Source organism: Sesamum indicum, linkage group LG4 (assembly GCF_000512975.1).
Source record: "Sesamum indicum cultivar Zhongzhi No. 13 linkage group LG4, S_indicum_v1.0, whole genome shotgun sequence".
Classification (NCBI taxonomy): domain Eukaryota; kingdom Viridiplantae; phylum Streptophyta; class Magnoliopsida; order Lamiales; family Pedaliaceae; genus Sesamum; species Sesamum indicum.
Window position 1 is genome coordinate 12,382,213 of NC_026148.1, and position 26,887 is coordinate 12,409,099.

At 33.8% G+C, this 26,887-nt stretch overlaps 4 protein-coding genes across 4 annotated transcripts in view; 1 reads left to right on the forward strand and 3 right to left on the reverse strand.

Annotated features, from left to right (window-relative positions):
• LOC105160972 (protein trichome birefringence-like 33) overlaps positions 1-1,578 on the reverse strand; it is a 3,928-nt gene extending 2,350 nt beyond the window's left edge. Inside the window, exons 1-3 of the mRNA XM_011078519.1 lie at positions 1,572-1,578; positions 1,156-1,251; positions 778-994 (exon numbers count right to left, since the gene is read on the reverse strand). Of these exons, the coding sequence (XP_011076821.1) occupies positions 778-994; positions 1,156-1,251; positions 1,572-1,578 (320 nt within the window). The remainder of the gene's footprint in view (positions 1-777; positions 995-1,155; positions 1,252-1,571) is intronic.
• Positions 2,028-5,720, reverse strand: LOC105160849 (protein trichome birefringence-like 33). Its single transcript, XM_011078347.2, has 6 exons — positions 5,350-5,720; positions 5,008-5,221; positions 3,238-3,409; positions 2,923-3,122; positions 2,682-2,840; positions 2,028-2,561 (listed from the first exon to the last, which is right to left on the reverse strand). The coding sequence occupies exons 1-6, from the start codon at positions 5,564-5,566 to the stop codon at positions 2,222-2,224; spliced, it is 1,302 nt and encodes a 433-aa protein (XP_011076649.1). The 5' UTR covers positions 5,567-5,720; the 3' UTR covers positions 2,028-2,221.
• LOC105160850 lies at positions 8,678-15,826 on the reverse strand. The gene is made up of 11 exons (XM_011078348.2): positions 15,404-15,826; positions 14,992-15,034; positions 14,700-14,753; positions 14,024-14,087; positions 12,143-12,199; positions 11,862-11,968; positions 11,740-11,778; positions 11,234-11,322; positions 11,064-11,142; positions 9,319-9,366; positions 8,678-9,212 (listed from the first exon to the last, which is right to left on the reverse strand). Exons 1-11 carry the CDS (start codon positions 15,595-15,597, stop codon positions 9,132-9,134), a joined length of 855 nt encoding a protein of 284 aa, XP_011076650.1. The 5' UTR covers positions 15,598-15,826; the 3' UTR covers positions 8,678-9,131.
• Positions 19,255-26,333, forward strand: LOC105160851 (cytosolic endo-beta-N-acetylglucosaminidase 1). Its single transcript, XM_011078349.2, has 11 exons — positions 19,255-19,889; positions 20,282-20,419; positions 20,958-21,067; positions 21,173-21,284; positions 21,365-21,472; positions 21,909-22,021; positions 22,579-22,660; positions 23,117-23,197; positions 23,795-23,850; positions 24,906-25,041; positions 25,386-26,333. The coding sequence occupies exons 1-11, from the start codon at positions 19,419-19,421 to the stop codon at positions 26,121-26,123; spliced, it is 2,145 nt and encodes a 714-aa protein (XP_011076651.1). The 5' UTR covers positions 19,255-19,418; the 3' UTR covers positions 26,124-26,333.

Here is a 26,887-nt window from a genome sequence, read left to right on the forward strand (position 1 = left end):
ATGACCTCCTTATGATGATCACACTAATTTCAGTCCAACTTCAAAATCACCCCTGCTTTTCAATTGATTTTAAATTAGTCCTTCTAATGAATTTTCGGCATTAGTTTCAGGCCGAACTACAGATTCTTCTAGCCAAAATTATATTTTTTTGTCTTGTAACTATGGCCCGTTAGTAATTTTGGTCCAGCAACTTATTTCATTACATGTTCAGTCTTTTTTTAAGAATTTAGTCCTCAACATTTCACTTTTTTTTTTGTCTCTTTTTGATAAATTTAGTTCTGTATTGATCATTTTGATTCCGTTCACACTGGAGTATATCTCATTTTTTGCCCTATAAAGGGAGAATTATGATTTTGGCCCTATACTTAACCACTTATTCGGTCTTGGCCACCAAACTTGTGAGCTTGACAATATTAATCCTCAAACTAACACTTTTTTGACATTTTTGGTCCCTGCCGTTAAATTTTCTGTTAGAACTGACGAGGCAGCATTGGAGAGAAAAAAAACCTCCTTTTTCCCACCTTGGAGTTTGGATGCTTCATGAAAATGGTTAAAAACATCAATTTCCACCATTTTTATTCAAGCTTGAAGGATTAATGTATAGATCCTTACAAAATAATGAAATTTTTTATTAATGTAGATTAGTAATAAATTTAATAAGAATTTACTTGTTGATTAGTCTGATACTGATTTTAACTTCAAATGTTTTATATTTATTGAGTCATTTTCTTGTGATGGGTAGTCAAAGAATCAGTTTGGACAAGACTTTTAGCTAACCTTGGGGTGGAACAGCCATTTGGCTGCCATCTCCAATGCAAATACTCCTTGTCCGGCCGCCCTCGCTCTTCACATCTCCATTGTGGTTCGATATACGGACACTCCCATTCCTCGTACAACGGCCGTCCATTGTCGCGAACCCACCTCCCGCTGAATACATCACATGACTCTCGATGAGCCTCTCCGATGGCGAAAGGCAAGTGTTTTCTTGTCTTTTCTAGCACCCAACAGAGAGTAAGAAACAACAATTTAAAGTGTTTCGATCAGTAACAAACATTATTAGTCCATAACAAACTCTTTTCAGTGTTTTCAACAATGTTGTCTGTACCAAAGTTGATGTTTGATCATGGTCTTAATTAGCACAATCACATAACTCACCGGCTGCTGATACAGTTTGGTTTGTGGGCTTATGATGATCCTCGTGATGTTGTAGGCGATAGATGTAGCAGGTGAAGTCTGCGCGGTAAAATATGGCTACACAGACAAGAGAGCAGAGTAAGAGTAAAGAGGGGAGAAGTGTTTAGATGTAGGAAGAATGTGATGAACTCATCAGTTTGTCTCCTGCAGTTTTCTGCATTCTAATATTTGTTGATGAATGATCTGTAGTTTTTGTGTCATACGATGTTGTTTTGTGGGGGAGGGAATGTGCATGTGTGGATGCTAGAAGCGGAAAATACCTAACAATCTTAAAAAATATACCTGTGATACAATGATACAGATACGATAAGATATGAATACACCGACATTAATAAAACATGAAGTAAATCTAGTGGCATAAAATGACATATATTTACAGCACATCATTCATATACGTTCATTTAAAAAAAGATGTTTATTTACATAAGTTGAAGGTTTTAAATTAAATATTCATATCTTGGATATTATTTCATGCCATTATTAGACCAAAGGGAAAAATTGCATTTTTGGTCCACAATTCACACGTTAAGCAATTTCTTTTGTCTCAATGTTATAGAATTCACCCGATCGGATCTTATGACTTTAAAGCTATGCAATTTTTAACGGAATCAACACATGCTAGTTATACAAATTGGATTTATTCTAAACTATATTGTATCTTTTGTTCCAGTTAACATATACGAGCCACATACACAAAAACGGTATAGATCCCTTCACCCTACCATGCCATTTGACGCGATCTCAACACAAAACTACGTATAGAGAGAATCATTGAGGATTTTGATTACTTTTCTTGCGTTAAATGACACGAGCATGGATGTAGGAACTAATAAGATGTTTGTAGTGGAAGACAAAACAGCCAAGAATTGAAATACCATTCTAGACTATGAGCATCATTTCAGAGCAAAACTGAAGTGAAAAAATCAATATAATGCCTCTTCATTGCAAAATCAATCAGTACATCAATATACAGTATTCCTTTGTTCAGCTATCCAAGTCCCTGAACTCATCCAATTTTTTCCGACACTCAGGGATAGAACAGCTTTGCGAAAAGAAGCTCATTCCAAGTATCTTGAAGGCCAGGTAAGCACCAGTGAACGCAGTCGGCGTAGCTCACAGGATTTGCAAGCTGCTCAGGGGTTAAAGGGCTCCACTGCTTCTTGTAAATCGATGTATGTGCATCCTTTCGGTAACTTGAGAGCTGCGTAATGTTTAGAAACGTAATGGGAACGTTCGATTTGCTGAACACCTCTCCAATAACGCGCATCACGCCTTTCCGACAGTCTGATCCCCAGTATGTCGGATCTTCTATCAATGTTGTTTCATTGTAGCAGTTGCCTCCCGGTTCACCTCCCCAGTCGATGCTCCTGTAAATTATACAACATGTACAGTTTCTTCATGTAATTATGAGATCAAAATTTCAATTTTCTTTATAATTCCTAACATAATTTTGTGGATAATAAGGTAGACAAGTTATGTTTGCTTACTTTCCATGTGAAGGGGACATGCTGGTGAAAAACACTCTTGTTTTCTTGGGATCCATATTTTTCTTAACCCATCTCAACATGCTTTTCATTGCCATACGATAAGCATCCTCTGTCGGCAACTGGACAATCTCTTTCTCTTCATCATCAAAAGATCCTTGCCTGTAATAATCAACAACACACACGTTATCGAATGATCATCAATTTTTCAGAAACAAAAGGGATTGAAGATCCATTTGCTTACAGTATCTTGAATTCCAGGCCTGTCATCCACCACAAGTAAGTGTTGAATACCATTATATCCACTCCTTTCCAATGCTTTCCGTGCTTGTTGATCGACCCTTTTCGCACGATTCTATCGCTTATCCTGTGCACGACTGCATCGTCAGAATTGGATTCCAGGAGAAACGGTGCCCAGTAGAACTCAATCGTCGCGTTGTAGTCCTAAACGTATACGATCAAGCAAGATCATCATCACTATTTATAACATGTCTGTCTCATTCCCACACACACACTAGACACAGTTTACGTAAGATCATGAATGTGAACTCTATCAAACCTTGGCTGTAAAGACAGTTAATGAACCGAATGTTTCCATGGATTTGGCGTTCTCAGGGATCATCTTGTGGAGAAGACAGACCAGCGAAACGTACTGTCCGCGATTGAGAGAATCTCCAACAAACATCATTCTCTTGTCTCGAAGGCTTTCGAGCATTAGTGTTGCATTGAAACTGTCAAAGGATTTAGATAATGTCCGTACTAGAAAGATCAGTGTCAATATTGATCAACACATGTATGCCAATCAAAGATTCTTATGGAGTTCAATTGATATATGTTACAACTCCTGCTAACATCTGATCAATGATCTCATCGACATGTATAAGTGGCGATAATCGCTATTTTTTTTTTTTTTTGGCCTCATTTGAATATATTCGTTGACTTGAATTATTGATGTATTTAAACAATATTTGAATTTGAATATATTAAATGATATAATAATTCTTATACCATTAAAATAAAACACTTTCAAGAAGAGTTACACAAACATTTAATTCTTGGATCATATTTTACTGGAAAAATTACAATTTTGATCACGTAAATATGGAGAGTGACAACTTTAGTCTTACTGAAATTCAATAAGGCAAAAGAATAGCACATTAAGGACGCAATCTATCAAAAATTGCACATACGACCAGAATTTGGGGGTCCTAGCACATGCCAAATTCCGGGTAGATTTGCAATTTTTTCGGACTTTTCCCTCAATGTGTCAATTTCTTTAAATTGTAGGATTTAATTTCTAAATTAAAAATTCCACTAAAACTAAAACTGTCACCTCTATGATTATGAAATTAAAAGTGCAATTTTCCCAATTTTACTTAATAAGATCAAAGTAAAATACGACTGTATAAAAAAAATATTACTATAATTTTATAAAAATATTTTTTTTTCTTTTTCTAATATGCTCAAATTAACTTCTTAGAGCCTCAATATACTTATTGATTTCAATTATTGCAATGAGCAGGTAGAACCGTTGAGCTAACATATTACAACATGGTGGGATCGATGCATGATAGAGTTACTTATGGATTAAAAAACAAAAAGCACACACACTCACACTCTCTCTCTTTCACACACACACACACACAAAACAAGTAATTGCACTTTATCCATTAAAGCCGGTTTGAAGCACGGTTAGCTAAAATCTATTTTAAGAAATAAAGTATTTAATTTCGAGTACCCAAAAATATGAAAATTATAAATTAGAACTAAAAAACTAATCAAGATCTTAATAAATTATACGTATGCGACATTTTCAATAGAAATAATTTAAATTTTACTTCTCAAAGAGATAGAGTTAACAACCTACCGAAAAATAACAGCGTAAATTATATCGATACCCATTGAGATTAAATCTAATTATATAAGCATCTTCCTTAAGATTACAAGTACACCACCTGAGGCATGTTAGTGTAATGGAAGGGGGTGTTTTGTATAAAATTTTGCCACGGAATATGGAGTGTAATTGTAATTACAACTAGACTTGTAATTTTGCAAAGAGCATGAGTTGTTTGTGTAATTAGCCATAAATACAGGGAGTATTCATATAATTTACCCAAAATAAAATGGTCCCAAATAATTTTAAATGTTCAAAAAATAAAAAATAAAAATATTTATATTTCTGGAGAAGAAAATTTTGGGACCACAGTCCAAATCTCCAAAGAATTCAATTCATGAATATCTGATTTTGAAGAGGGATATGCAATTCTGAAGCTAGTAAAATACAAAAGAAATCAATTACAATAATAATAATAATTAATTAATTAATTACCTTGGAAGAGAACAACCATGAGGCTGCCATCTCCAATGCTGATAATCCTTGTCCGGCCGGCCGTGCTCTTGGCATGTCAGCTGCGGCTGAATGTAGGGGCACTCCCACTCCTCGTACAACGGCCGCCCCTCATCCCACACCCACCTCCCCTTAAATATATCGCAACCTTTCTCCCCCTCTCCAATGGCGAAAGCCAACTTTTCTCCTTTCTTCTCTAACAAAATTAGTCACAACAACATTAGTCCATGCACAAAACATACAGAACGGTCGTGAGTCAGATGCGTGTGTGCATATGAATGCACGTCCGATAGAGTATAGACGTGTTAGGTCTAATAAACTCACTGGTTGTCGATAAGGAGCTCTGGCGTAGGTGGGATGGATGATGAGGCTCGAATTGGTCCCCAAAAATGCAACTAAAATCTTCACCGTAGAGTATGGTGACGAAGAAGATGAAGGCCAATAAGGCGACGAGGTAAGGGGAGAGTCGGCCCTTACGGAGAATCGAGGAGGAAGAGGAAGAGGAAGAGGAGAAAGAAGAAGAAGATGGTGGTGGCTTCATTTGTTTGAAGCCAAAGTTTGGTGCAAACTTTTGGTTTGTTAATGAAGTGTTAGGCCATTTGGAGTGGTGTGGTTGAATAAATACAAGTATGATATAGGTAGTAAGAGAGGAGTATTAATTTAAGAATCCTTTGTGTTGTTTCCTTTGCCGATCGTGCGTGTCTATGAAGTGAAACAGAAGATATATTAAAATATAGTGAAGTTTGTTTTGTCCGTAATTTGATTTAATGTTGCTATTTTGAGGGGATTGTGGTTTGGGATGGATCTTGTTTACATTTTGTGAAAATGGCTTCGGCTGGTCATGGTATGGATTTTTTATCACACTTTCGTATTATATATTGGTGTTGCATCAACGAGTGATTTGACAAGTGTTTTTTTAAATTAAAGATTATAATTAAATTATATTATGTAACACGCGATTTAATTTAGGGTAAATTTGAACCATTTTTTTTTAGATTTGACATAATTATAAATACTCTCTCGTTGTTTGAAAACTTACCAATACTCTCATGATTTTAATGACCGTTTAATAATTAGCCCAATCCGTTAGGTTTTCATCCATTTTTTATGGTGGACTGACCAAAATGTCCTTGTGGATTAAAAATTATAATTTTATTTATTTCTTATTTTTTATTTTTTTATGGACTAATTGGATAATATTTTTATAATTTTTAAAAAAATTTCATCCATCCCATTCAAAAAACTTTTTATAAGTTTTAAATTTTTTTAAAAAAAATACAGTAAAAGCAAAGTTGATAATTTCATACATCCATTTAAAGATTACATAATTTCATCAAATATCAGGGGGTATTTGTAATTTTTTAAAAAATGAGGAATATTCGTAATTATGTCAAATTTTAGAGGGGGTCTTTGTAATTTACCTTTTAATTTATTGAAAACAATAAAGTTTTAATTTATGACTAATCTTTTGTGTTTTAGGACTATATAGCAATGATTTCCTCATTAAGGTCAACCATGTAAATAATGCACGAAAACTGAAATTCAAAGACATTGGTTTTCTCAAGAATGTTGAGTACTTTAATTAATATTTGATATGGCAATGTGGTTGGCGAAATTAGGGCTTCATGACATGGAATCAATACGTATGTATTGGTCTATTTTGATAATAATTATTGAGCGTGTATAATAATAATTATTGATTTGTTATATATTAAACATTATAATTTGTACTTTTTAATTGTTGATAATTATAATTTATAATATAATTGTAATTAATTTCTCGAAAAAAAATATTTGGTAAAGTCATTAATTAATTTAATTTTTATTTTTAAGTGTTGGTCATAAAGAAAAGGTTGTATAACATGTATTGCATCCATCATGAGCATATCAAATGGAATAAGAATACAAGGGAAAAAGACTTCTCAATTTTTGATGAACCTGCTCCTTGTTTTTCCTTTTTTTTTTAAATAAAATAATAACATCAAAATATTAATATTTAATTCAATATAATATTAATGATTAATTACTTACAGTCAATAATTAAAAATTTTCTTAATAAAAACATCAAATAATAAAACCCCAATACTCATAGACAGAACGAGATAAATATCTGATAAAATTTAAATTAAAAGACTTAATTTTTACACGACCCAAAATCTCAAATTTTAGGGTATATTACACCGACATGTCTTGAAGTTAGATCTAATTATGTAAACACCTCTTATCTTTTGCAAAAGTATAAATACACCCCTGAAATTGTAGTTGTAATTTCAAATACGTCTCCTATTCAAGGGTGACTTCATCATTTGAAAAACAAGACCACGTAACTGCATAAGAAATAAAGTAAATTACATTGACATCCCCTGAGGTTCTGCCAAATACACATACACACTCTGTTTTTTTCTTGCAAAATTATTGCTACACCACTTGGGAACAGAGGAAAAGTTTACACAAGAACCCCAGAAAGACAAGAGGTGTAGCTGCAATTTTACTAAAAATGAGAACGAAAATGAGTAGAATGATGGTTGAGATCATTTTTGCTTGGCTTGTAAGATAAGATGGTGAATCATTTTCTCTGATGAAATTAAGGAAAAGCAGGTTCTGAAAAAGTGAGGATGTCATGAATATGAATGATTTGTTGAGGTTTAGGTGGAAATAATTGGCCTTCTGGTAATACTTCAACTTCAGTAGTTGGTATGTTTCCCTCAAAAAACTTCACATTTTCTTACATCACCACACCTTAATATATATATACTGGAAATCTAAATCGGTTGAATCTCACTTCATTTTGAATCAAATTCAGAGCAGAAAATCTGGTACCTAACCACATTTGCACCCACGAAATAACCATTCTACAGTGAAATCATTTTATTAAAAACATCCATCCAAGTAAAAGAAAACGTTAACAAGATAAGAGCAAAATCATTAAGAAATCAGACAGCCAACAACTGATTTATATACCAAACCACCTTTATTTAAGCTACCAATGATTTCTGTTTAGGTGCTGGAGCATGGAAAAATGTCTTTCTTCGGTGTCTCTCAACGCTTTCCAAACTGCTACCTCTTAAATGTATATAAAGACGTATTATTATTAAATTAAAGCTACCTTATAAACGGTTAATTATATTTAGATCCTTCTAAATATACGAAATCATATTTTTCTTTTAAAAAATTTAATATTACACTTATAACCCCTCCCTTAAAAATTCTCCATTTACAACTGACCCCCTTCAATTAAGGTTTGAATAGAAAATGCTGACATTAATTAAAAAATATTACATAAATTTTTATTTTTGCCTCTTATTTAGCATTCTCATCTATATTTTTATATTTAAAGATAAATATAACATATATATGGAGTGATGTTAATATCATTATATTTTTTTCTTTATTAAATACAAAATTATTACATGCAAATATTGAATGAAGTGCAAAATTAAAAACTAAAGTAATTCTTTTTCCCAAACGTCAAAATATTTTTCATCCAAACCCTAAGAAAAGAAAAATAAATGTCGACAATGAATTTTCAAATTGGATATAAGTGTAATTTTAAATTTTGAAAAAAATGTAATTTCAAAATTTTTTTGGAAAATGTGTAATTTTACATTTTCAATCGATGTTTAAGTGTAATTAACCCAATCATACAGCAAAATTGAGAATTTAATAAATACACCAATAAATTAGAAATAATTCACATCGCAGAGTCAAAAATTTCGCAACGTCTCTCAGCCCAGAAACAGGGGGTTTTACATCTTTAGGCTATCGTTGCGATTCATCCATGACGATACGAGCACAAGAAGGAATTCCGGGAACTCTGAGCTCATATATGAACACAAACCTAAAATCGGCTAATTGTAAAAGACCCTAATAAGAACGAAGCAATCAAGCAAAGTGTATATGCTTCTACAAAGAATGCGACTAACTTGTGCGAGAATCAAACTGTCGGGTAGATATCTCTCAGACGAGTATCAGAAATCATAGCGAATAACTTTCATCATACAGGGCACTGCTCGTACATGAATTTGGTGCGACGCTCGTAGAGTTTTGATAATGTGTACGTATCTAGTTCAGAGATTTGTCGTTACAGTGATGTGGGACGGTACAGCTCAGAAGTTGACTGGAGAATACGAGCTCCTGTAGCCTTGCGAAGGTCCTCTGAATCTCCGCACTAAAGAAAGGAAGAAACTCTGGCACGGATGGGGAGAGGATAAATGTGAAAATCCCAATCTGTGAAGTATATAGAGTAATAATCAAGTGTTTGAGGGAAAAGGGCGTTTATCGCTACGGAAGTACCTGTATTCTGTGTGGTAAGCTAGCCCAAAACTCCAAGTTCGGAATCACCTGAAAATTGAGGAAAACTATAATTTACTGAAGTAGGAGAAGAATACAACGCTAATTCTTTTCTTCAGACTCGACGAAACGTGTGTTTATTTTCTTCGCAATTTGGAAAAAAGAGGGCGTAGTAAATATGATGATGCTCCCAAGGTATAAATATCATGATGCAACACAGCATATTTGCAGATAATATTTTCCATGCGGAAGGAGAAAGTGGTGCTTACTTTTCTCTCATGTTACGATACAATTTGAAAACAGAAAACTCGATGAAAATATGTAAAATGTTACATTAGAAAATTGAAGAAACCATCCTACTCAATGGAATATGCAGAGCATTAGCACAGTATTTCTCTCCCTCCGACATTAAAATTCTCATGCAATCTAACATCAATCACCAATATGGTGATATAGTGAAATTTGGTAGACAGCAGACAGGCTATGTACGGAAACATTCAAAAAAAGAGACACGGATAAGACACTAACCACTCAAGATTGAAAATGACTCCAATATTCTCTTCAGGACCATGATAACACAATAAACATGAAACAAAGACTTGTAATGAAGGGAACGAACTGTTAAAGCCTTCAGGTTTTAATTTCCAAACGACATAATTGCCAGAAATAAACAGTAAATTTAATTGCATTACTTAATTCATTCCATCAGCAGTTATGCCTACGATGCTCAGATACTCAAATTGGTCCGTTCAGTACTAGATACTCTCCATATACAGATGTGGCTATGATATGGGTAGGACACGTACTGAATACAGCTAAAGGGATGTTTGCAAAAGTTTAACTTTAAGTGCTTAACAGCTTTTTGCTGAAAATAGTTTTGGATTTTACAATTTATACTTTTAAACAACTTAAAATTACACATTTAAGCCAAAAGTTATAAACTTCTCCCCACCAACTTTTGCAGCTTTTTCCCCAAATACTCAAACTTCAATTTTTTCCCATTTTTTACTTTTGTTTACAAACACTACAACAGCTAAACTTACAACTTTTCTACCGCTTATTCCCACCAACGTAGAAGCTACTGCAGAAAAACCCCAAGTATCCATTAAAAGAAAAAAGAAAAAATGGATACACTCTTGATCACCACCAGAGATTCCTGTATGTTTTAGATATATCACCGGATTATTTATGACTTTTTCTAGAAAACTTGGTGCCAAATTCAAAACAAAAAAATAATCTGAAATTTATTTTGAAACCTTTTGTGTAAGTTTTAAAATTTTCAACCTCCATAACATTTTTCTTATCTATTCGTTTTTAATTAAAATACAAAACTATAAAAGAATTAAATTAATTAAAAACTTAAATACATCGTTGGTATTGTATTCCTAGTTCCTACTATATTGACATTGTAATATTTGAAATTTTTTTATTCATAGAATTATTAACAATCCATATAAAAATATGACTTTTTCATAAATAAACAAAACAAAAAATCAATATAGCAAAGTTGAAGTACAATCACTCTGGTATTTGAATCGCAGATGTGAACAAATAAACAAAATGAAAGAAAAATAATCTAGCTAAAGTCTTACAATTAATTATTATTAGTAGTAGTTACTTTTTGGGCCCACAAGCGCAAAACATATTGAGATCTGGATTACTTTTCAGACAAAAAATTGGCTCGACCATGACAACTAAGTGTCTAACAAGATGCATACTTTCATCGAAAGAATAGAGCTTCTACTTACATCTATCCCACGAATATGCAGGAAGTAGTACCGGTAAACTGCACCAGCCAATAAGTAAGCTCCAAAGAGGCATAATATTCTAGCAAGCCAAATCAAACAATATTAATAGATAAGCAATCTTTTACAAAAAGGGTACGAAAAAATAAAGGTTTTAATATAAAAATAATTACATGATCATAAAGGTACCAAACCATCCCAATCCGTTTCCATGGGAGGATATAATCTTCGCACAGCCTAACGGATGCTTCAGCTCGGTGCTCTGTCAGTGGGAAAGAATAATAAACTTGTAAACTAATACTTGAGGCGTGCAAGTACAGGAACTCATTATTTAACAATTAAATTTCTTCCAATAATTCCAATGTACTGGGAAGGATAGAGAACCGGAAATGCACAAGTAACTCATCAATTATACTCTGTGAAACCAAGAAAGAAATTGAAAGCAGTTAACAGTCAATATGAATCATTCAGCCACATCATTAAAATACAAAACATTTCATCACAAAGCCAGCCATCACAATCAAAAAAATAAGGACGAAAGAAACAACAACTATAAAAACAGTAACCGGCTAATTTACAAGTTCACAGGTAGAGAATTTCACAATATTTCACAATTTAAGCTACGATGGATGGGATAGAAAGAGAAGATAATACAACCAAATGAAACTCAAAGACTTACATAATCACAGAACCCAACAGTCTCCAACGTTTGAGGACCCTGCAAGATAAAATTAACCAGTCTGATATGAAGATGAGGAAACCAGAACGATTGCTATATCAAAGTGATGAACAAAATCATACCTGGACTCCATTTGAGTTGCATATAACTGATACAGAGAGTGAACAGTTACGCTTTGAGCCTGTATGTGTCATCTTAACAATGACTCCAGTGTGGGGACTCTTTCTATCTGCACAAAGTTAACCAATGAAAGAAAAACACGTAACTCCCAAAACAGTAGAGGGAGACACATAATTTTGATGCCCAGTAGCAGTCGCCGATGCCAAAATTCTAGACCGTCAAATCACATAATGAGAATGATGTTCCACACTTTCTCTTTTTGGGATTGGTGAGAACAACTTACCATGGACATCAATGACTGTGCTTGAAGGCTGACCAATAGTTGTACAAACAGGATAACCTGCAAAAAACCTTTGATGTAACAACAGGCTAGGCACTTATTCAGAGTAAGCAGTCAGCTTCATTTTTCATTATAGCATATAGATCCCTGCACCAGACACCAGTTAATTCCAGCAATAGAAGTTCTCAAATTGACGGATTATAACAGCAACAGTACATATAACAGGTAGGAGAAACATATATTTATCGTTCTTATGGTTTTAGATAACAGAATAAATTGAATCTTCAAAAACTATAACCAATCTTGTTTTTCCCCTTAGTAGAACATTTTTCCACATCAACTTTTTACAGGGGGGAAAGGATCCTGATTCCTTGAGCTTGTATGGCATCAAGTTCTAATGAGTCCAACTGACCCATACATATGTTTGGTTATCCAATATCTGCTGGGTGCTCTGGTTATGAAGCAGCCTCACAGGGATAACCATGGAAAAAATACGTTCATAGAAAGCCAGTGTGATACACAGAAATCCAAGAATTCTCAGTCCACAATTCCACATCATCCACTTCGCCTGACTAAATCTCCACCTGAAAATAGCAAATCGTCCAAAAGGGTTGCTCTACCATCTTGTTTCTTCATCCATTTACAACAAATAAGATGTTCTTGAAGAAGCCAGTGGAATTCATTGTGACAGATCCAAACTACTGGAAACTAGTAGAAACTTGTGTATAATGAGCAATAAGATGTTGGCAAACTGTGATTACCACTCACCGCCAGACACAGTTGATCTAATTATCCTCTTGGAGATGTAATATCTATGATTCACGTGTACAGTTGCACAGACCATGTCGTAGTGAACTTTTAGAAACGAACTGTAAGTTACTGGCAAGAATAACTGTTCTTATGCCCAAAAAAAAAAGAAAAAGAAAAAAGAAGCCGTCACCAAGTTATTTTCTGTCTTGTTCCCAAAACTACTTCAGAGCACGTTCAAACACCAGGCTTGGCATCTTATACTACAACATGCAGTGTGTACTAAAAGTCAAGATATAAGATGCACTGTTTCTCGATTCAAATTTCTATAAGATGCATATTCTTTTATTCTCCCTAATAAACAAACACATTTTCTTGCTAAATATACAATGGATATTGATAAAACTATGCACAAAATATTGTGAAAATAAAAGTTCCTATACAAACTAATGAACAGTACAAACTACCAACAAATAACCTTTTGCTTATAATATGTCATAGATAAACTAAGAATTAACAAGAAAGGAAGCATCAGATAATTCACACTCAATATGTTCTCCATACTTAAGAAACTTGATATAGCTCCGTCATGTATCTCATACTTATAGATTATCGCTCCAACGAATTTGCTCAATGATTTCAGTTTTTCAGGATATTATGTTTTCACTGGCTAGAATTTATAAGTTTCTGTTCGAAATATTGATCCCAATTTCTAGATCAATGAATCTTATAAAACTATCTAGTAAAGTATTTGTATATCAGTATACCTCCACATGAGGATAAATTAACAATGCTAACATACATGAAGAGGTTATTAGCAACTTTGATATTCTAAATTGGAAAAAGAATTATATTAGCGATCAGACCAATCAGTGTGGTGGTCCCTACTACTAATATTTGGAATCAAACAGAAAATGTAGATTAGTACAGCTTTTTGAACCTTCAGATTTTAAAGATATTGAAAGTGAAGACTAGTATATTGATGGCATCCTTACCGTAAATTATCTCTTTAGTTACAATCCTATTCACATTCAACAGAAAAGTTAAAGATCTCTCCAGTTTTAACAATTTATCTATGTATACTTTGATAATGAGTAGTTCACCTGGATGAATATATAAATATTAAGGAGTATTTACCTTCTACGTTGTTAGACACAAGTGCACTGCAGCCCATACCACAGCGTGAGGAACCACCACAATCCTACAAACGTAAAGAATGCAGAATTCAGCAGCTACTATTCATATTACTAAGATTTCCATTGTCAAATTAAAAAAGTTAACAAGCCTCTAAATCTTTTTGGAAGATATTAAATAAAATAAATTATAGTAGTTCATAATGAGCAATAGGATGACACTCATTTTCAGAACAAGGTGCCAAAATGGACATTTCATCAACTATTAGCTGAGGATTTTCATATTAGTATGTGAGGAAAAGAAAACAAAACAAACAAGATAACACACCTATATTTGCGTTACTGAGGAGTATAAAATAAAGCAACGATTTGAGAGCATTTGAATATTTTAATTGTCCAGGGGGATCCAAATTGACATAAATTGGACCTCGAAATCAAAATGCAAAGTGAGAAAGGTGTGTTCATTAGTTCTAGAACTAATTCCCCCAATTCCATGTGCGCCCAATGATGTCATTATTCGACTCTTACAAGCTACAGTGAAAATTCTCATTCCAAGTACCGGATTCTGTTGGTAAAAAATACCTTGAGCAACAAAAATTGTCATTTTAACATGAAAACAAATAGATAAACGAAACGAAACAAAGATCAAAAAAATGCCACTGCTGTAAGGATGTCCTCACCTTACAGTCAACACACATAGGAGGGTCATGGTTGAATATCATCGAACCGCAAAGCTGCTCCAGAATCAATAACGTAAATTAAACAAACATAACGTATAAACTAAACTAACAATGGTATTAACCGAACGTATCATCAATCAACTCAAAAGGGAATAATTGTTCATCTCGTTTCAGACAAGCAATCATCAACTCCACATGATCTCAAGAATCAATGGACTGTGTACTAAAACATACTGTGACCACTTTCGATAAAAGAAAAAGAAATATAAAATTGTAACCTGATACAGCCAACCTGAAACCAAAGCACAGTCCCATTAGCTGCCACCTTATAAAACCTAAAATCAAAAAGTCACCAAAACAAGAAGAGGAAAGCATCAATACTTGTATGTTTTCTGGAATAAACTCCTTTTTTTTGCTTTCAAGTTAATACTGGTATTCCGGTGAAACAGTACCCCATTCTTGCTCTACATAATTACAAGCATCCATCCATAACCATAAATTCATCTTTTCACCCATATTTTCAACTATGCTGCTATTCATAAATAGATACACATAACTAACATTCAGACACACAGTTTCTGAACTTTCAGAAATCTTGGGACTTCAGGGCCTACGTGGGATCCACGAGCACCACATCAACGGTTGAATCCTCCCGGAACCTCAAAAGAACAAATTTTTAAAGATGCATAGGATTCAGAAATTACCCATCTTCGCTGAGAATTCCGTGAGGAAATTTACGCAGTGGAGAGACCAAGCTGTAGTGGTAAACTTTGTTGCTGTCCTTGAAGCTGAGTTCACACAGCTCGGGCACCGAGTCCCCACTGACTCGGTGGAGAATCGTCACAGCGATTACCAGAACAAGAAACCGTGGGCTGAGATAAATGCTATCAAATTTCATTTCTTCTCCGGAAAATCTCTACAACCCTTTTCAAACCTTGCACATTTTGCACGAACGAATCATTTGCAGAGCTGAATGAATCGTTGAAACCAAGAATTAGCTAAGAAATCGAAACGACGGTGATGTGGATGGTGTAGGCCCTATGTGTCTGAGGAACTCAGGAAGCCCAAGAATCGCTGACCTGAGCCCAATGGTTTGTAGGTCTTGAATTGATATTAGACTTCAAGAAATCAAGAGGGGCCCGAAGATTAAAATTAGGTATCCTGTCTCGATGCTGGATTCTGTCTTTATTTCGTTTGTAAGAAACGGAAATTATTCAATATAAAATTTTTATGTGCATTCCAACACGACGAATTTTAAGTGCAATATAATATTTGTTTTTAGTAAATTACATTTTCTTTTCAAGTTATGTCTATTTATATATTTTATTAGGAAAAAATGCGAACAACCCCCTTGTGATATTGTAAATGAGCAAATTACCCCCTTATGAAAAAATAAATAGCGATTTATCTCCCTATATTTTTTAAAATAGAACAATTTACCTCCCTATGATTTTTAAAATGAAGCAATTTACCTCCATGTATAAAGAGGTAAATTGCTTCATTTTAAAAAGTATAGGGGGATAAATTGCTATATTTTTTTCATAGGGGGTAATATGCTCATTTCAATATCACAGGGAGATATATTGCTATTCACCCTATTTTATTATCTATTTTTTTTATATCAATTTAACTTTGTAAAATTTGCACTTTGACATATATGATCATTTTTCGATCAAATTTTTTTGCCACAAAAACATCCATGCAGTACATGATAGTTAAGACAATGTGGTGTGATGTTTTTGGTATATATGCTATATGTGATATTTTTTCAATAAAAAAAATAATAAATATATATATAACAAAGTACAAATTTCACAAAGTTTAAATGGTATGTCGATGCAAAAAAAAACAAAATATAAAAATAAACATAATTTGGACGGTAAAATATAATTTACTCTAACTTTATTTATTGTTTGGGCATTTTTTTAGTAATAGTTTTTAGAATTTAAAATCATTTGTAATTACATTTTTTGTTTTAAAAAAATATAATTTTACAACTTTTTAATCCAACAGCAAAAAAAATTTCAACTAATTACACATGAAGTCCTCTTCATTCCAACTTCTGCTTCCATAGCTTAGGGGTGTATTAAAAAATCAATACATTCCAATGATCCCTCCTCCATTATTTATTTTTTTCTTTCATATTTCAAAAGTGAGTAGAATGTTACCAAACCTACTACATTGGTCAAGATCCTAACAGATCCTCATAGTTGGCTCGTGGATACCAACAGAGAAGCTTCACTTGTGGCTCTTATCTCTGGAATATTACACGTTGAATCATGCTTCAAGAATAATATTTCTATTCAACTTTTCTCATGGTACGTTGTATGTTTATTAATTGAATTTTGGAAAGATTATAATTTTCCGCTCTATAATAATTATAAATCTAAAATCCCAACAACATTTACATCCCACACCACAACAATCACACAAGTAATGTTGTGATTGATGCCCATAAAAAACAAATTTTTGAGCTAGAGCTGCTACCATTGGAATTGCAATTTTTGCAACAAAAAAAATTGTTTCATAATTTTTCAAAAAATTCTTGAATGTAAATGGGTAATTGTGGTAAACAATCAGCAAATTGGTGTAAATAAAGGATAATGATTAAGTCAGAGAGTCCTATTGAATGTGTGAATATATGTGTTGTTTTATGTTAGTGTTTCTCTCACTTTATGTGTGACTTATTGTAATTTATTTACAGTTTTATTGATGATTGGACGAATCAAGAGTTGTTGAATGTGTTGTTTATTATTCATAATATATTGACGTATTGATTAAATTGATGTAATCTTAAAAAGAAATAGTTTTATACACATGCCATGAGCGTGAACCCATTTATGTGGAAAGTTCAAGATCAACATTTAATGGATGGTTCGACCTGAAAGATCACAAGTCATGCGTCGGTGATATCTTCTTTTGTTTTATTTATTAGGCTAAACTACAATGAACTATTTTTAAAATTTAGTATAATTATAAATAGATCCGAAAAATTATCAATTTCCTTCTTATTTTAACGGGCATTCAATAATTAGCCCAATCTATTAGTCTTTCATCTATTTCTTATAGTGAACTGATCAAAATGACATTGTGAAATATGTTTTACCTATTTTTGAAATTTTTTAATGGACTAAAATAGGAATTTCCTTTATATAATTTTTCAGTTCTTTCTAATACAAAAAATGAATAAAGCAAGGGCAAAGAGGACAATTCTAGATTTTGGTCCAAAGATTTATATAATTTCATTAACAGTATTGATAATTTTTCAAACAATAAAAAAATATCCATAATTATGTCAAATTTTTGGGAGTTGGTTTTGATTTACACTATTCATTATTACAATAATCCGGCATGTTTTACTTTAATTTCTCTTAATTGCACGTGATGTGAATATGTAATTAAAATGGATACCAAAGTAATAAAGAGGATATTTGCATGAAAATTAACTCCTAATTATTGGACATGATCCCATAACTCAAAAGGAAACATTAATTTTTTATTTTTATTTTTTCCAAACATTAATGTACATTTTAATAAGTGCTTTTTTTTATAAGAAAAATGACATTAATAAAACATGTTTGATAAAAAGCTATTAGTTTTAACTTTCGTAAGTATAGTTTGGAAAAATCACTAATTTTTCGTTCTTGAAAATAAAATTATAAATACGTAACATAGGGGCTGTTCGCATAAATTAAAAATTATAAGCAATTCTAAATAATTTATACAGCTTGTAGAATAATTTGTAAATATTTAATTGTTTTCCATAACTCTAATTTTTTTTTTATTATTTTCAAACATTCCCCGAATTTTCACCACAACAACAGAAGTTAATACAAATATCTAATTTTAAAAATTCATTTAATATTAACCACCAGAATTTAAAAAAAAAAAAACAAAATTCCATATTTAGAAGCCCATCTAAAATGTGTTTCCAAGCAAGCTTTTGATTTCTCTAAAATTAACATTCACGCCGCCCTTCTATAAAGTTTAGTGTAATTACACATAAAATTATATAAAAAATTATATTACTTTTATCTTAGTTAAAATTTATCAAATTTGTTGATATTAATAAAAAAATATAAATAAAAATCGATATTTACCTTCGATTTGACTTATTATAGGTTAAATAAATATATAGATAGATAAAAAAAATATAAATTATTTATATGGAAAATTTGATTAGTTTGGAAACCCAGTTGACCATTTAATGAACAGGATCCGGATTTTGAGAATGAGGGCATGTGAAAATCCCTCTATTTCCTCTCTTCTTTCACCAGTTAAGGTCTGCATAAAACCTTTTTATTTTTATTTGTATAATATTGTATATATATATTAGTGGATGGATCCATCAATATCGAGGCACTGCAATTAATTGCTTCATCCCTTTTATTTTTTATTTAATAATAATAATAATAATAATTCTCTCAATTTATTTTTCCACTATAGTGGAATTATTGTATTTCTTCAAACTTGTCATCATCCTCTTACAATTAATTGTATTTTTTATTTAATAATAATAATGCTTTAATTCTTACAATGCCTGTTTTTTTTTTTTTTGGGAAAATTCCTCTTTATTTCTACCGCTAACGTAATTGAAGCACTTCTTCCATATTGATCTAAAAAGAAAAAAGTAGCAGGAAAAAGAGTTAAAAAAGACAAGGAAAAAAGGGGAGTAGTAAACGTCTCCCATGGATTCTCCTCCACCCTTACAATCCTCTGATGCCCCTCCGACCCTATATAAAAACCCATTACCCCAAAGTCTTCTCCGCCTTGAAGAACCTCCGCTCCTTCCTATCCACAATCATGGAAGAAACCACCGCCGGAAGCAACCAAGAAGCCCCGCCCTTCGATCCCTTAGTTCCTGCGGTTCCGGTCTCGTACCCGCTTAAAACGCTCGAGGAATTGGAGTCCCGGGCCTACTTCAAGTCGTTTCACTACACTTTCAACCAAGCCCAAGTGAAGCTACAGCCAGCCGGAGGAGATGGGGTGCCACCGCGACGGCGGATTCTGGTTTGCCATGACATGGCGGGAGGGTATACGGATGATAGATATGTGCAGGGTGGAAAGAATGCTGACGCGTATTCGATATGGCATTGGTATTTGATTGATGTTTTTGTTTACTTTTCGCATGATTTGGTGACGTTGCCGCCGCCGTGCTGGACTAATACTGCTCATAGACATGGCGTTAAGGTATAATGTGTACGGGGGAACTGTTTGCTTTTGCAACTATATATGCTTTTTGGCCTTCCTTTTCGTCCGTGCTCATGATTAGATGCTGGAGTTAGTAATGTCTAACTTTATTGAAAATTGGGAAAAAGACGTGTTTTTTTTTTTTTTGGCAATGACTTACTTCTTGATGTGGTGCATTCACGCTGTTATTGTTTTCTTTTTTCTTTTTGTCGCTGATTTCTTTTTACTATAATTGGAATGATAATCATCATTCATGATATTTGGTTATGTGATATTCTTTTTGGGTTCATGTGATTCTTTCATCAGAGTTCTGTTTGTATTGAAAGAACTGGCTGCAGCATTGGTGCTTGTTCATCCACATGATTGCTGATATATTTTTGAACAAATTTAAGGTATTAGGAACCTTCATTATGGAATGGGATGAAGGAAGAAAACATGCTGATAAGCTGCTATCGACAAAGGATTCTGCTCAAATGTATGCCGAAAGATTAACAGAGCTTGCTGTTGCTCTAGGCTTTGATGGCTGGCTGGTAAGATTATGTTATCCCTGTAACCAGTCTCCATGTAATAGCTTTCATTCTTTGTTTGATAATTGAACATTGCTTCTTTGATTTCGTGCTTGACACACCAACAATGATTCCTTTTGGCATCTGAATCTTTAAATTTATACTTTTAAATGAGTCCCTTTCAGCAATTTAAGGAGTTTTACGTCTGTAGTTAACCCTATTGAACTTGGATGAGTCCGCCTTTAGAAAAACACATTTCATTATTTTTATAGTCTCTGTTCTACATATGCTTGCAGGAACTCACTGAACTATTCCTGGTATGAACATTTCCATATCCATGGGTATCTTTTAAGAGAATACAGCTTTAGGTAGAAATCTCATATGTTCAATAAGTTCACAAAACATAGCTCATTTCAAAAATACTCGCACTAAATGCTTGGGGATAATAAATAAGAGTTAGTGCTTTGATTAGTGAAGGACTTGCTCAGATTTGTTTAGTATTTATGTCTCCTACAAACATGATGGAAAAAAGTATTAATTTACACTCCCTTTTTACTGGCAGATCAATATGGAAGTCAATTTAGATCCTGGACAAATCCCTAATCTGAAAGCGTTTGTAAGCTACTTAAGCGAGACCATGCACTCTTCACTACCAGGATCTTTGGTTATATGGTATTTATAATACTTAGTGGAGTATTGAGTAACTTACATAGGCTTTGAGTTTTCGATTTTGGTTCTGTGTAACCAAACAAATAATTTATAAATGTGGTGATGCAGGTATGACAGTGTTACTGTTGATGGTGAACTTAGCTGGCAGAATCAATTAAACGACAAAAACAAGCCTTTCTTTGACTTATGTGACGGTATATTTGTGAATTATTCATGGGAGGTACTTCATTTTTTATATGTTTGCAAAATATATTGGTACACTCCTGTTTTGTCTTTGAGATTTTCCATCTGTATGTACAGGAAGATTTTCCAAAACTATCAGCTGATGTTGCTGGTGACAGAAAATTTGACGTTTACATGGGCATTGATGTCTTTGGAAGGGGCACTTATGGTGGCGGACAATGGACAGTAGGTTTCTACTCATTAGCTTTGCCAATGAGATGAATAATCATATATTTTCCGGATTTTATTAAAAATTTTACTGGTAGTGGATTTTATTAAAATTTTATTTCCCCAGCATATCTTGCCCTTTTTTGCATGTGCTGATAATCTTTGCCTATGAATCAATATAACAGAAGTTGGAAGACACGTGTAGCAACTTGATCTAAGGTTCACAAGCATATTTCAGATATCTCCAAAGTCCAAATTGATTACTGGTCTTCTGATATTGGAAGTAGTTCTGTATATCAGTTTTCTATATAAATCAAACTTCAGAAAGATTATGGACTATATTTCCCATGCCAACCTTTAGACATAACATCTCTTGGAACATTTTCTTGAAGTCATCTGAGTTCATTGTAGGAAATCTGCAAGTACTTAAAAATATATTGTTTTCTTTGTGCAGACCAACATTGCCCTTGACGTGATAAAGAAAAATGACGTTTCAGCTGCCATATTTGCACCTGGATGGGTCTATGAGACTAAGCAACCACCTGACTTTCAAACTGCTCAGAGTCGGTAATGCACTTGTAATTTCATGTACTGATATATCTGATCTTTTGGTTTTAAATTTCATTTTCCTTATGATTATGTATGAATTTTCTAGTTACTTAGATACCATTTTGTGGAAGAATTTGTAACAAAAAATCTCATGATTTTCTGACATGGTGAGATGTGGCAATTTCACCTGGAGTATATTTTCTTTTCTTTTTCCTTTTGAATAAGTATTCCCAGGTTAAAATTGATATAGATACTTGGATGTTTTATTGCATACGATACACGGGGTGATGTCAGGTCCCTTTTATATTCAGCAATTCTTTTGATCCATCAATCTGACTATTGATGGATAGTACAAAAGGAATTGTTCTTCCTATCGAGTGACTTTTCCTCTAAATATAATTTCCTGTTAGTGTAATCAAAACACATCTCATCAGTCTGTTTCATGCTACCTTAAGTGACTGTAATGCACTTCTGTTATTGTGCATTCTAGAGGTTTTTAACTCATTCAATTTTAGCTTAACCTGTAGATAGCTAGGTTCTTATTCTACGCTCATGTTCATCTATTACATAAACAGATGGTGGGGGCTTGTTGAAAAATCATGGGGAACTGTACAGAATTATCCCAAAATACTTCCATTCTACTCAAATTTTGATCAGGTATCTAACAGGTACATGTGTTGATTTCCCTTTCCGTTGATTGTCTTACTGAATTATCTATATGTCTATTTATTCTTTGACTGAATTTAATGAAAGCTGATTCATTGAACATTCACACTTTAGAATCCATTTGCCTAAAACAGAATGACTAGATCTTATTTTCTTCTATTATGAAAGGAAGATATAAGTTGGATTGTACAAAGCTTGTATCTGAGATGAAAAGGAGAAGAAGAATAGTTTCATTTTAATACTTGAACCTTGAAAGGGACTTAGCAAATGCAAAAATACTTCATTTGGTGAGACTTTTCTTCTGGGGAAAGTGGGAAGGTGACGAAGGTCGATTGGTGGGAAAGTTCTTCCAGAGCATGCCATGCATTGGGGATTCTCAGAATTTGATGAGCTCTAGGAATTTGCTAATGATTTTCTTTTTGACTCCCAAATGTAATTATTTCCCAGGGTCATGGTTACCACATATATAGTGAAGGAGACCAAGTTTCCGACGCTCCTTGGAACAATATTTCATCCCAAAGCTTTCAGGTATGGCTCCCACGGATGTTTTTTTTATTTCTTTGCCCAACATCTCAGACTAAAGGTCCTTTTCCACTCTTAGAGAATCAAGCTACTTAACCTGAAATATATGACTTGTTAAACTTCTAAAATGCAAATGACTGCTTGCAAAGAATTTTTTCTATGGTGACTAACCCCATCGTTTTGGGCAAATTATGGATCTCATTCCTCACCTTAAACAAGGGTGTAAGATTATTATATCATAATGAGAAGAGGAGTTTATTCATGCTACTAGATTTCATTTTCTAAAAAGAAGAAAGTATCAGAGCCATGAGCAATTGATTTATGCATTTTGCTAATTGTTGAAACAGAAAATGTTTTTGTGTGTTATAGACGACGAGCAATTGATTTACAATTTTTCTAAGCATTGAAACAGAAAATGCTTTTGTGTGCAATGGATAATGTTACATCCTGTTTCTGATACGAGTATTCAAGTGATGGAAAACCAGATTATGCATCTATATACAACTAGGTGGTGTTTGTGCTCCTGTAATTGAGAGTTTTATCGGCTGATAATTTATTTTGACATATTTTTTCCGTTCTCCCAACTCATGGACTTTGTTACAGCCTTTCATTGAATATTCTGGAGACTCTACCACTGAGCCAATCCAAGTTTCTATCAAGTAAGTTGCTTTCATCTTCTGTTCCTTAAAAATGTTGGTCCTGATTTTCGATCTTTGTTTGGTACCATTATTTGGCCATAACTCATGTACACAAATAATGATCAGGAAAATTAGTTCTATTATATCTCATACAAGTTTCTGCGTAAAAACTCAAAATTTTGCTAGGCCCCTGGCATAGTTGTCTAAGGCGCACGGTCTCATTGGGCAAAGGTGGGACGCTGGAGCCATAGCGGGCCGTGCGCCTTTTTGAACCATGCCGCAGATTTACAGAATATATTTATACCTTCGGTCTTTTTACCACTATCAGTTGATTCAAGATTGCGTTTTTAACTTTTTAGCAAAAGAAAATCAAGGAAAAAAATAAACTATAATAAGAATTTTAGTAGGAAACATCTCAAATTTATTTCTGTAGCAAATTATTTTATGTTATAGCAAGAAAATTGAGTTATGACATTAAATAATAACAATAAATTACACGATTAGGTTTCTTCTTTCTTCAATCTTCTTCCCCCCCTGTAGTAAATAAAAAGGCTGGGCCCCAGGAAAAAGCGCCAGGCGAAAGCCCAGCGGGCCTTTTGGCCCATGCGCCATGGCACTCCTAGCGCCCTGGCGCGCGCAATGGCTGCGCCAATGGCGCTGGGCTCGCTCCTTTTGCGCCATGGCACTCCTGGGGCCAAGGAAAAGGTTCTCTGGCGCGCGCCATGGCTGCGCCAGGCAAAAGCCCACGCCATTGTTGAAAAATGGCACTGGGCTCGCGCTCCTTTTACGCCATGCGGCCCAGAAAAAGGCACGCGCCAGGCGAAAGCCCCAGCGCCATTGTTGGGAAATGGCATTGAGCTTGCGCCTTTAGCGCCATTAATAACTATGAGCCAAGGAAGATATAACCATGCGCTGCGCGAGCCGTTCTTGTAATATAGCCTACTAAAATCTTGTACGATGTCATAGCAGAGTAGATTTCGACCAGTTTTTGCATGTAAATATTAGCAGCATGAAATTCCATTTTTAGGAATCAGTCAGGTTACTTTGGAGACATGACATCCAAATGCTAATTTCAGTTTGAAGGAGGCATCTTACAATGGAGGAGGAAACATCTCATTTATAGGAACTCTTGATGATGGAGCTCAATTTACGGCAAGGCTCTTCCAAGGAGAGCTTCTTTTAGGAAACTCGCCAGTTGATTTTACATATTCTGTAAGCCAACTCAGGAATTAAATATGTGCATACAATCTCATTTCATGATAGTTTCCCAGTGTGCTTGCTGTAAAATGCATCCATATTCCATAAAGTTATTGCTTATTTCCATCAAGCAATTGCTAGTGCTGATTTGTCAGTTGAATTGTAGATGGTTTAAAGATGAAAGGAAGAACAATAAACAACGAATTCGTTAGACTTTTAGATTGGTCTCACTTATGTAGAAGATTGTCAGATGATCGAGCGGCCATTGTACTATATGAACCTGATCATTAGATAGCAATGTTGTTTCATGCGCTTGCCATCTTATTCTACTCGATTTTTTACAAGAACAAGCTATGCAGGTTAAATCAAGTCGGAACTCTCTGTTAGGCCTTGCTCTTGTGCTCCTCTCTGCCACAGATGAAAGAAAGTCTGTATTGCTTGCTGTCTCTGGAAATACCTTGCTGACCATGAACCAGTTCTCAAGCCATTATACTACGGTGATAATGCCACGTCGGGTAACCAAGGCAGAGGGAGAGTCCAAATGGATTTTACAAGAAAGCAGGCTCGACATGGCTGGACACAAATTAAAAGAAATCCGGGCTGTCTGCTACAGATCAAAACTGGAAAAATCCGCTGAAGCAGTCAGTAACACCCTTTCTGATGGTCCATCAGAATACTATGCGATTCTTGGAGATATCAAGATCACTACTGCTGGAGATAATTCAAAATTCCCACCATCTGATTCATGGCTCGTTGATGGCCAATTCGTCAGTTGGACTGCTGGTTCTCAAGGTTCGAAGCTCCTTAGTGTCCAAATCGTGTGGCAACTGAAAGTTGGTAATACTGATCCTTTCCCCAAGTACAATATATGTGTTGACAAGCTAACCAGTACGTCCTCTGGAAATCAGATTCTTATGCTTTCAGAAGGTAACAAGTATCTTGGCGTGGCAGTTGCAAAAACGTTCTATGTTGCTGATCTAGAAGTTCCTTCGGGCGTTTCTAGTCTGAAATTCATGATCCAAGTATGTGGCCTTGATGGGGATTGCCAGAAGCTAGAAGATTCTCCATTCCTCCTACTGCAAGTTGAGGGTTCATAAATCCCATTAATTTAAGCTTATTATTCATGAAAATTGTTTATCACAATAAGACAAGAATGTAGAACTATTTTGTAAGGTTAAAAGAAAAGCCAATATGACTGCTGCTTCCAACTTCATGTCAGTGGCGTGGAACTGTGAGTTCACTAGTGACATATGTCATGAGTGCATATGTATTCATAAATTTTAAGCACACCAAAAAAAAAATTATTATATAAATTATCTGGTCTTTTTTTTAAAAAAAAATAAAAAATGTATATTTTACCTCGTGTGAAGATACTAATTGATACAAAATCTTCCCGACAAACACATTCTGACGCTATATTTGGATGTTTTACGGAAAAACTTTACCCCCACCCATGTTTGGAAGTTCCATTGACCTCCTTTTAAAAGTTTAGGAAGCTCTATTACTCTTTATTTATATTTTTCTTTTTTTAAAAGGATTTTTACTCTATTATTATATTTGGCAAAGGATGTTGTTGCATTTATTTTTTAAAAGAAATCTATTCTAGAAAGAAAGTCACTTCTTGCCTATAAATGCACGGTTTGTGACACATTGATATCAAATTTTAAAATATTAATTATACCCTTAAATATTTATACAAATATAATGAGTTATATTATCTTTTCTTCTAAAAAAAAACATATATATATATAATGAGTTATATTTATTTCAAACGGTCAGCATCTTTTAAATGCCACTATTTATATTTATTTTCTATATTCACTTATAATTCTCACTTGCATCACTTTTAATCATATATTAA

Coding starts and splice junctions, on each gene's coding strand:
- LOC105160849 (XM_011078347.2), bottom strand. CDS start 5,566: ATGAAGCCACCACCATCTTCTTCTTCTTTCTCCTCTTCCTCTTCCTCT. Junction 5,222..5,349: donor GAGCTCCTTATCGACAACCA/GTGAGTTTATTA, acceptor TAATTTTGTTAG/AGAAGAAAGGAGAAAAGTTG. Junction 3,410..5,007: donor CATGGTTGTTCTCTTCCAAG/GTAATTAATTAA, acceptor ATCCTTTGACAG/TTTCAATGCAACACTAATGC.
- LOC105160850 (XM_011078348.2), bottom strand. CDS start 15,597: ATGAAATTTGATAGCATTTATCTCAGCCCACGGTTTCTTGTTCTGGTA. Junction 15,035..15,403: donor GGAATTCTCAGCGAAGATGG/GTAATTTCTGAA, acceptor TTTTGATTTTAG/GTTTTATAAGGTGGCAGCTA. Junction 11,969..12,142: donor CACAGTCATTGATGTCCATG/GTAAGTTGTTCT, acceptor AACTTTGTGCAG/ATAGAAAGAGTCCCCACACT.
- LOC105160851 (XM_011078349.2), top strand. CDS start 19,419: ATGCCCCTCCGACCCTATATAAAAACCCATTACCCCAAAGTCTTCTCC. Junction 22,022..22,578: donor TTTCAAACTGCTCAGAGTCG/GTAATGCACTTG, acceptor TTACATAAACAG/ATGGTGGGGGCTTGTTGAAA. Junction 23,851..24,905: donor CCAATCCAAGTTTCTATCAA/GTAAGTTGCTTT, acceptor TGCTAATTTCAG/TTTGAAGGAGGCATCTTACA.